Source organism: Eriocheir sinensis, chromosome 70 (genome assembly GCF_024679095.1).
Source record: "Eriocheir sinensis breed Jianghai 21 chromosome 70, ASM2467909v1, whole genome shotgun sequence".
Taxonomy (NCBI): domain Eukaryota; kingdom Metazoa; phylum Arthropoda; class Malacostraca; order Decapoda; family Varunidae; genus Eriocheir; species Eriocheir sinensis.
In genome coordinates, this window is record NC_066578.1 from 3,978,119 (window position 1) to 3,989,046 (window position 10,928).

Genomic DNA, 10,928 nt, shown 5'->3' on the forward strand with positions numbered 1-10,928 from the left:
CCGGACAGGATCCGTCGGCCGCCAAGCCATCCACTGCCCGTTCTCCTCGGCAGGCTGGCCTAAGACTGAGCGAGTAGCAGGGGAAAGCTTCTAAACGTACAGCCAGGCAGCCCGTATTATATCACAGTCGTTTCAGTCCCGAAGGCCGGAGACGAAACTAATAAGAGAGGCGACGCTCGCCAATTAACGTACTCCCTCGACGAACCCCCTGCCATATGGGTCACATTTTATGTTAACAATGCCAAGTTTTCCCGTAAATTGTGTATGAAATGAACACTAATAAAACTAAATGAGAGAGGGTCCGCATTTCTTTTGCGGGCGTAATAAGGATTTTACAAAAAATGTGGCGCTGAAGGAGACCTCCAAAAACTGGCGGACAGTTATGTTGCGATGAAAGACTTTAAACCCTGACGACGATGAGAAAACTTACACACTGAAAACGCCAAGATCGAGCAAGCCAGAAATAAGATATCTGACCCATGTCAAAATATTTGACAAAGAATTGGCAAAAGTTTTCAACGAGAGCGCGTGGCCTGGGGTCCATGGCCTGCAGGCTGGTGCCGGCCTGGCAAGGCCGCTGCTGCCCCGACGAGAGGGAAAAGTCGGGAGGAGCCGCCAGCCCTGACTCGTCACCACACTGCGAGCTGCATCCAGCGGCGGGCAACACAGTGGTCACATCCACGTGCTGGGTTGCGTACGAGCCTCACCTATTGGCGGCTGGACGCATTCATTGACAACCGTTGAAATATTCATGGAATTCCAGCCAGCTATAATTATGATCCTATAATACATGCTCTGTGATCTACTGCCTGAGAGCTTTAAGGCTTGACATTTGCTTTCCCGGAAATTATCACTGCATATCAACAATGTATTGCTGAACACATTACATAATATGTTCGCATGAATAGTATAAACAAGAGTATCTGAAGTATGGCAGGGAACACGTATGAGTCACGGGAGCCTGTCCCTGAAAGCTGAACAAATATAAAAGAAAACGATTGAGGAGAGAGGCGGTGCCCTCAATACATACTGTCATCAAGTATACGAGTACTGCCCTTTCTCTACAGGCCGCCATCTCCATCAGTGCTGTGTGGCAGGTATCTCGACTACTGGCACTGAGAGGGCATAAGAGTGGCAGCAAGGCCCGCGTGGTGCAACAATGGCGGAGGTGTGCTGCCGGCGCCCTCCGCTGCATCATCCAAATTATCGCGCTGCCTTCCATTAGTCCTCGGCGGCTCTGTATTGCTTAGCGCGACGACTTCAAAGCTTCACAGGAATATGACCAGAAAATTACATGAGCCTCGCCTACGAATCTCACAGCACTTCAAGTCGGAATATATATACAAAAAAAGTGCTTGTTTTGAAATATAATTAATCTTTCCATCATAGTTATTTTTTGTTTTGACGCAGAATCGATCTTTAAGTAGTTAGTCTTTGCTGTAACGCAGAATCGATCTTTAAGTAGTTAGTCTTTGCTGTAACGCAGAATCGATCTTTAAGTAGTTAGTCTTTGCTGTAACGCAGAATCGATCTTTAAGTAGTTAGTCTTTGCTGTAACGCAGAATCGATCTTTAAGAAGTTAGTCTTTGCTGTAACGCAGAATCGATCTTTAAGTAGTTAGTCTTTGCTGTAACGCAGAATCGATCTTTAAGTAGTTAGTCTTTGCTGTAACGCAGAATCGATCTTGATAGTAATAAATCTTTGTTGTAGACAGTTGGAAAGTTTCGTTTAGTTCAGATTTTTATTACCTTCTGTCTCTCGTCTTCAGTAGTCTTTTGTATTATTTCGTCCTCTTTCTCCTTCTCTCATCGCTTACACTTTAATGTTCTCCTTCTCGGCATCTCAGGTGGTTTAGGGATGCTGGGCAGGAGGTGTTTGGGGTCCCCACTCCTCCCTCTCTATCTGATATATCTTAGAGTAATAATCATAATAATAATAATAATAATAATAATAATAATAATAATAATAATCAGAAGCAGAAGAAGAAGAACAAAAAGAAGAGCAAGAAGAAGAAGAACAAGCAGAAGAAGAACAAGAACAAGAACAAAAACAAAAACAACAAGAAAAATCATAAAAAGAAACGGAAAACAACAAAAAAAAATAACAACAAACACAAAGGAAAGTCTACCCCCAAAACGTTCAGCCCACTCACTCTACCTTCCCGCCGGTCGATGGACGAGAGCCGCAGATTTTTGAGGAGCGGGAAGGTAGCGTTAATGGCTGATAAATAACGCCTAATGACGCACTTAAGCCAATTCACATACTTGTTAGCGTGCTTTATGCCTCGCTGCTACACGGGGGCATTAGCAGCGGGGAGCGGGCGGACGGTAAGGAGCGCTGAGGCCGTTCTGTACCTGACCACTTCGTTCCCTTCCTCTTCCTTTCCTTTCCGAGCCTGTTGTTTGGAGGAATGGGAGCGCCGTCAGTAGCGCCTGTAAAGAGGAAAGTATGGAAAGTTTCGTTTAGTCGGCGCAACATCTGTGGTCATATGCCGGAGAGAGACAGATGTGAGCCGAGTGTGCTCACCACTGCACCACGAAGCACCCCCATAAAGAGGACCAACACATTGCACACATTAAGAGCAGTGTCACAGTCTCCTTCAGCAGTGTTTTAATAAAGACAAACAAGACTAAAAACACTAAGAAAACGACTCAAAAAAGAATAAGTAAAACAAGAAATTTGAAGAGCGTTTAAAGACTAAAGAACGACCAAAAAACGACAAAAAAAACATCCAAAAAGAAAAAGTAAAACAAGAAAACTGAGGAGCGACCAAGATTTAAGAACGACCAAAAAAAAGACAAAAAAAGACAGACTAAAGACTAAGAAATGACTAAAACAGAGAACATGCTTAACTAAATATACCAGTAACACGCTTCATTCATTAATACCGACAGAAGGGGAAGGCGAAAAAAAGAATGATTTAATAAGCTAAAGACTAAGAAATGACTAAAACAGAGAGCATGCTTAACTAAATATACCAGTAACACGCTTCATTCATTAATACAGACAGAAGGGTAGGGCGAAAAAAGAATGATTTAATAAGCTAAGGACTAAGAAATTACTAAAACAGACAACAAGCTTAACTAAATATACCGGTAACAAGCTTCATTCATTAATACAGACAGAAGGGGAAGGAGAAAAAAAGAATGATCTAATAAGCTTTTGTCCTAAGAGCCGGCTTGTAATTGTATCCCCCTACGAGAACATGACATTACTTCGACACCAAGACTTCATGACACAAGAACGTGGTCGTCCTCTCAGGCAAAGGACAGACACGAGGCAATCCAATACTTTACTTACCTCTTCATGAAGGAATCTATTTTTATTTATTATTTTTCTTCGTCTTGTTCTTGTTTTTTTATTTCCATTTTTTCTTCTTTTTCTTTTTCGACGTCTTCGACTTCATCTTCTTATTCATATTCATGTTAACTTTCTTCTTTTTTCTTCTTCTTCTTCTTCTTCTTCTTCATTTTCTTCTTTTTTTTTCTCCTTTTTTCTTCTTTCTTCTCCTTTTTTCTTCTTTTTCTTCTTCTTTTCTTTATCTTTTTCTTCATCTTCATCTTCTTCTTCTTCTTCTTTTTCTTATTCTTCTTCGTCGGCGTCGTTTTCATCTTCGTCTTCGTCTCCTTCGTCTTCCTCTGCTGAGTCTTCTTCTACATGTTCTTAAATCATTCAGGTCATTGTAATCTCATATCTAATCATTCTTCCACTTCTCTCTCCACATCTTTCCTTCCCTTCTCCACCTACTTTATTTTTCTCCTTCCTCCTCTTCTGCCCAGCCTCACACGCTCCGTCCTCTATAAAAGAAAGAAAAAGAGCTTCGTAAAGTTATGAGCGCATACTGACATCCACGAACGAAAGCAGGACGATAAAAAATGAAAAATGAGATCTGTATGTAACGGAGCATGTGTCTAAAATTTTACTAAAGAGTTCGGAGTTTTCTGAATTTACATATTTTTTTTTTAGGTTTATTTTGCCAACCTATCTCTTCTCTCTCTTTCTCTCGTTCTCGTTCTGACTCTCTCTCTCTCTCTCTCTCTCTCTCTCTCTCTCTCTCTCTCTCTCTCTCTCTCTCTCTCTCTCTCTCTCTCTCTCTCTCTCTCTCTCTCTCTCTCTCTCTCTCTCTCTCTCTCTCTACTTCTCTTCGTTTTTTAATCCTCATACTTTGCATTACATATTTTCTCCGTTTCTTTCTGTTCCTTTCCTTTATTTCTCTTCTACTTTCTCTCTCTCTCTCTCTTTCTTTTCTCTCCTTTACTCATCAGATGTTGCAAATGTCACTCGCATGTATATTTTTGAACTCCATTCTTAAGTACTTTTTTTTCCTTTCACCTGACAGCTTATATTTTATCTTTTTTTTTTTTATTCATTCGCTTTGTGTGTAGGTGTGTAGGTGTGTGTGTGTGTGCGTGTGTGTGTGTGCGTGTGGCTTTGAAGTCTTGCATAATCATTTCCAGTCTATTTCAACCCCTCTTACATGTTTTCATATTTTTCCTTTCTTTTTTTTTCTTTCCTCATCCTCCAGTAATCGTTTCCGCTCTCCCTTCGAATGAGCCTTTGTAACATTCTTTTTTTATCCGTGTTCCGCTCTTTTTACTCTCTCTTTATCTATCTATCTATCTAGCTGTTTATCTATCTACATACTTTTGCCTATCTATCAACTTCTATCTAAATCTATATCTATACCTATCTACTTTATCTCTCTCTTTCACTTTGTCTATATCTATCGCTATCTATCCCTAACGCTATTCTAATCTCTATATTTCAATCTATATCTATTTTTCTATCCATCTCTATCTACCTATTTCTCTGTATTCCTATTTATCTACTAGTAGCTATCTCTATCCTTATAATTTCTCAATCTATTCGTCTCCCTCCCTATCTCTCTCTATCCCTGTATATTTCTCTCTATCTAGCTATCTCTATCCTTATATTTTCTCAATCTATTCGTCTCCCTCCCTATCTCTCTCTATCCCTGTATATTTCTCTCTATCTAGCTTTCTCTATATTTTCTGTATCTATTCGTCTCCCTCCCTATCTCTATCACTCTATATTTCTCTCTCTCTCTCACTGTTATCTATGCCTCCTGTCCCACCGTCTAGTCTCTCTCCCTATCTCTCTCTATCCCTTTATATTTCTCTCTCTCACTGTTATCTACACCTCCTGTCCCACCGTCTAATCCTTCTCTATCCCTTCATTTCTCTATCTCACTGTTATCTACACCTCCTGTCCCACCGTCTAATCCTTCACACCCTTCATCATCATTCCGTGGAGTCCTTCGTGCGCGGTTCCCTCACCCCACTCTCCACCGTTCCGTTCGTCTCCATCACGCCGTCTGGACAAGCCATGCGCGGGGCGTCGCTTGGGCCATCCGTCTCTGTTAAACTTTGACGGTCGCCTTTCTTCGTCTCGGCTTTATCCTTCTTTCTCTCTCTCTCTCTCGATGTCTATGTTTTGATTTTTATTGAGTTGTGATGCGAGTCTTGTGGTTGTCAATGTGCTGTTTTTTTCACCTGAGTAGAAATTAAAATACAAGATAGCTAAATGGAAGACAGAGAAAAAGGTAGATAGAGATGGATAGAAATATAGATATAGATTAAAATATAGAGATTGAGGTAGTGTCAGGGATAGATAGGGATTAATAGACAGATTGAGTTGCGGCACGAGTCTTGTGGTTGTCAATGTGCTGTTTTTTCACATGAGTAGAAATTAAAATACAAGATAGATTAGTAAGAAGACAAAGAAAAACGTAGATAGAGATGGATAGAAATATAGATATAGATTAAAACATAGAGATTGAGGTAGTGATAGGGAAAGACAGGGATAGATAGACAGATAGACAGTGAGAGGGAAATAGATGTATATGGATAGAAATAGAGGGATTGAGATGGATAGAGAGAAATAGAGATAGGCAAGTCAAGAAACGTTGCTTTATGAACGTTGTATAAAACTGAATAAACGTTGTGAATGAACGTTGCTCGGCAGGTCGTGAAGAAAAATGTGATGTATAAACTTAATTTCAGAATTATATGGAATCTTTTTTGGGGGGACTCTCTCTCTCTCTCTCTCTCTCTCTCTCTCTCTGGCTCTGTGGCTCTCTCTCTCTCTCTCTCTCTCTCTCTCTCTCTCTCTCTCTCTCTCTCTCTCTCTCTCTCTCTCTCTCTCTCTCTCTCTCTCTCTCTCTCTCTCTCTCTCTCTCTCTCTCTCTCTCTCTCTCTCAATATATCTTGTGTTAAAGGAGCAAAAAAAAACTTCTCCCTGGTTTTTCATTTCCCTTCCCTTTATCCGACGCAGCAAAAGCCGTCGAATTCTTTAGGGAAAATCTTTTATCTTTCCCTGCTTTTTTTCCTCGTCCCTTCCTTTCTTATTCCTCCCTCTCCTTCTGTGTCCTTCTTTCTCTCCTTTCTCTTTCTTTCCTTCGACTTCCCTTACGCCTCTCCACATCCGTTCATTCCACTCCTTTCCTTCTTTACCTTGTCTTTCCTTATTCATTTCACTCCTTCATCCCTCTTTTCAGTGTTCGTTTCCTTTTCTCTCTTTGACGTTTCTTTCGGCTCTCCATTCCTCCCTCCGTTCCCTTCACGTTCCCTCCCTCGATTCCTCCCAGTCTTTGCCTTCATCCTTTCTCTTTCCTGAACCCCGAACTAACTCTTTAATTCAGTATCGCTCGTTCTCTCTTTTAGGCAGCATCTTTACCTGACCCAAACCTAATATACCATCCAGCTATGTAACCTCCTTTCCTCTTAAAGCTCTCGCTCCTCCTCTTAACTTAACGCATTTTCATTTACACTTAATCCATTTGTAGCATGAGGAAATAAGGTGTTAATGTCCTGGTTTGAACGCTAAGGACTGCCTGTAGCAATGACTATTATGTTGGAGTGAAAGCATTACAGTGACTCATCCAATACAGAGCAAAATCATGATATGAACATAAAAACATAAGAACGTAGGAGTCTGCAAGAGGCCGGTAGACCTGTACGAGGCAGCTCCTTTGAACCTAAGCTCCCGTGAATCTAACTTCACCTAATATCGCTGTCCATGAGTTTATCTAATCTATTATTGAATGTGACAATTGTATTGGCACTCACCACATGACTGCTCAGCCTATTCCACTCATCCACCACTGTTAGTAAACCAATTTTTGCCAATGTCCCTGTTGAATCTGAATTTATCCAGTTTGTCTTGTTTGTTTTGTTCGCCACTGTTTGAAGGCTGAAGGTAACATGTGTTTTTTGTTCACCTCACCTGCGTGTGTGTGTGTGTGTGTGTGTGTGTGTGTGTGTGTGTGTGTGTGTGTGTGTGTGTGTGTGTGTGTGTGTGTGTGTGTGTGTGTGTGTGTGTGTTGGAGGGGGAGGGGGGGCTGGATACCATCCCAGTAATGAACAAGACGCCTTCAGCCTCGCGAAATGCATCTTTTTTATATACTCCAAGAAGTATAAATTGACGATGTACACTGTCTCCTTCCATAAGATGCAGCCCGATCACCAGGCACTGAGCGTGGCTGAGGCCCGAGCAGCCGCAGCCCACCGCGACGGGGATCGATCTTGCGTCGCGGCTACGGTGTCTCCTGGACACCGACGGGAGGAGCCCATTGCCGGCCCTCTCGAGATGGACTTTGTCACCCTCCGCCAGGAGGCTGACAAAGTCGTGGCCGCTATCGAGGCCTCCCTCCAGGACCTCATCCTGGAGGAGACCCTCCGGCAGGAGGCCGATAGAGTTGTGGCCGCTATCGAGGCCTCCCTCCAGGACCTCATCCTGGAGGAAACCCTCCGGCAGGAGGCCGATAGAGTTGTGGCCGCTATCGAGGCCTCCCTCCAGGACCTCATCCTGGAGGAAACCCTCCGGCAGGAGGCCGATAGAGTTGTGGCCGCTATCGAGGCCTCCCTCCAGGACCTCATCCTGGAGGAAAACCTCCGGCAGGAGGCCGATAGAGTCGTGGCCGCTATCGAGGCCTCCCTCCAGGACCTCATCCTGGTGGAAAACCTCCGGCAGGAGGCCGATAGAGTTGTGGCCGCTATCGAGGCCTCCCTCCAGGACCTCATCCTGGAGGAAAACCTCCGGCAGGAGGCCGATAGAGTTGTGGCCGCTATCGAGGCCTCCCTCCAGGACCTCATCCTGGAGGACGAGGATTAGAACGTCCAGGCACCAGGCGGCCGATAACGCTCCAGGACCTCATCCTGGAGGTGGCAACCTCCGGCAGGAGGCCCTTTAGGCGTGGCCCTATCAGGCCTCCTTTAGGCCAGGACCCCTTTGGGCGTGGCCCTCCTGGGGCCCACCTTTAGGTCGTGGCCCACTGGGGCCCCCCTTTAGGGCGTGGCCCCCCTGTGGCCCCCCTGTGGCCCCCCTTTAGGGCGTGGCCCCCTGTGGCCCCCCTTTAGGGCGTGGCCCCCCTGTGGCCCCCCTGTGGCCCCCCTTTAGGGCATGGCCCCCCTGTGGCCCCCCTGGAGCGGGCGTCCCCAGCAGGGAGTCTCCGTCGGGCCCTGGGTTGTCCGCCGCAGCCTGGAGGTGCAAATCCGTTCCCGTTCTTTTCGTTTCATATCGTTCACTTTCGTTTCGCACAGTTCCGTTTCGTTCACGGCCGGCGCAGCACTCCTGAACGTGGCCATCCGTTCCGTTCCGTTTCGTTCACGGCCGGCGCAGCACTCCTGAACGTGGCCATCCGTTCCGTTCCGTTTCGTTCACGGCCGGCGCAGCACTCCTGAACGTGGCCATCCGTTCCGTTCCGTTCCGTTCACGGCCGGCGCAGCACTCCTGAACGTGGCCATCCGTTTCGTTCCGTTCCGTTCACGGCCGCCGCAGCACTCCTGAACGTGGCCATCCGTTCCGTTCCGTTCTGTTCACGGCCGCCGCAACACTCCTGAACGTGGCCATCCGTTCCGTTCCGTTCCGTTCACGGCCGCCGCAACACTCCTGAACGTGGCCATCTGTTCCGTTCCGTTCCGTTCACGGCCGCCGCAACACTCCTGAACGTGGCCATCCGTTCCGTTCCGTTCCGTTCACGGCCGCCGCAACACTCCTGAACGTGGCCATCTGTTCCGTTCCGTTCCGTTCACGGCCGGCGCAGCACTCCTGAACGTGGCCATCCGTTCCCTTCCGTTCCGTTCCGTTCACGGCCGGCGCAGCACTCCTGAACGTGGCCATCCGTTCCGTTCCGTTCCATTCACGGCCGGCGCAGCACTCCTGAACGTGGCCATCCGTTCCGTTCCGTTCACGGCCGGCGCAGCATTCCGGAACGTGGCCCTTCACTGAGAACGCCCTTTCTCTCCGTCATTTCTCTCCGTCTTTTCTCTCCGTCTTTTCTCTTCGTCTTTTCTCCCCGTCTTTTCTCTCCGTCTTTTCTCTCCGTCTTTTCTCTCCGTCTTTTCTCTCCGTCTTTTCTCTCCGTCTTTTCTCTCCGTCTTTTCTCTTCGTCTTTTCTCCCCGTCTTTTCTCTCCGTCTTTTCTCTCCGTCTTTTCTCTCCGTCTTTTCTCTTCGTCTTTTCTCTCCGTCTTTTCTCTTCGTCTTTTCTCCCCGTCTTTTCTCTCCGTCTTTTCTCTCCGTCTTTTCTCTCCGTCTTTTCTCTCCGTCTTTTCTCCCCGTCTTTTCTCTCCGTCTTTTCTCTCCGTCTTTTCTCTCCGTCTTTTCTCTCCGTCTTTTCTCCCCGTCTTTTCTCTCCGTCTTTTCTCTTCGTCTTTTCTCTTCGTCTTTTCTCCCCGTCTTTTCTCTTCGTCTTTTCTCTCCGTCTTTTCTCTTCGTCTTTCTCTCATTCTTTTCTCTCCTTCTTTTCTCTCCGTCTTTTCTCTACGTCTTTCTCTTCCCTTTTCTCTTTCTCTCCGTCTTTTCTCTCCGTCTTTTCTCTCCGTCTTTTCTCTCCGTCTTTTCTCTCCGTCTTTTCTCTCCGTCTTTTCTCTCCGTCTTTTCTCTTCGTCTTTTCTCTCCGTCTTTTCTCTCCGTCTTTTCTCTCCGTCTTTTCTCTCCGTCTTTTCTCTCCGTCTTTTCTCTCCGTCTTTTCTCTTCGTCTTTTCTCTCCGTCTTTTCTCTCCGTCTTTTCTCCCCGTCTTTTCTCACCGTCTTTTCTCTCCGTCTTTTCTCTCCGTCTTTTCTCTTCGTCTTTCTCTCCGTCTTTCTCTCTCTTTTCTCTTTTTCTCTCCGTCTTTTCTCTCCGTCTTTTCTCTTCGTCTTTTCTCTCCGTCTTTTCTCTCCGTCTTTTCTCTCCGTCTTTTCTCTTCGTCTTTTCTCTCCGTCTTTTCTCTCCGTCTTTTCTCTCCGTCTTTTCTCTCCGTCTTTTCTCTCCGTCTTTTCTCTCCGTCTTTTCTCTCCGTCTTTTCTCTCCGTCTTTTCTCTCCGTCTTTTCTCTCCGTCTTTTCTCTCCGTCTTTTCTCTTCGTCTTTTCTCTCCGTCTTTTCTCTCCGTCTTTTCTCTCCGTCTTTTCTCTCCGTCTTTTCTCTCCGTCTTTTCTCTCCGTCTTTTCTCTCAGTCTTTTCTCTCTGTCTTTTCTCTCCGTCTTTTCTCTCTGTCTTTTCTCTCTGTCTTTTCTCTCCGTCTTTTCTCTCTGTCTTTTCTCTCCGTCTTTTCACTCTGTCTTTTCTCTCCGTCTTTTCTCTCTGTCTTTTCTTTCTGTCTTTTCTCTCCGTCTTTTCTCTCCGTCTTTTCTCTCTGTCTTTTCTCTCCGTCTTTTCTCTCTGTCTTTTCTCTCCGTCTTTTCTCTCTGTCTTTTCTCTTCGTCTTTTCTCTCCGTCTTTTCTCTCCGTCTTTCTTTTTCGTCTTTTCTCTTCGTCTTTTCTCTCCGTCTTTTCTCTCCGTCTTTTCTCTCCGTCTTTTCTCTTCGTCTTTTCTCTCCGTCTTTTCTCTCCGTCTTTTCTCTCCGTCTTTTCTCTCCGTCTTTTCTCTTCGTCTTTTCTCTCCGTCTTTTCTCTCCGTCTTTTCTCTTCGTCTTTTCTCTCCGTCT

General features: G+C 45.6%; 1 protein-coding gene across 1 annotated transcript; it reads right to left on the bottom strand.

Annotated features, from left to right (window-relative positions):
* Positions 1–6,217: 6,217 nt before the first annotated feature.
* On the bottom strand, positions 6,218–9,141 carry LOC126988678 (uncharacterized). The gene is made up of 5 exons (XM_050847033.1): positions 9,054–9,141; positions 7,984–8,171; positions 7,750–7,911; positions 7,426–7,677; positions 6,218–6,226 (listed from the first exon to the last, which is right to left on the bottom strand). The coding sequence occupies exons 1-5, from the start codon at positions 9,139–9,141 to the stop codon at positions 6,218–6,220; spliced, it is 699 nt and encodes a 232-aa protein (XP_050702990.1).
* Positions 9,142–10,928: the final 1,787 nt, after the last annotated feature.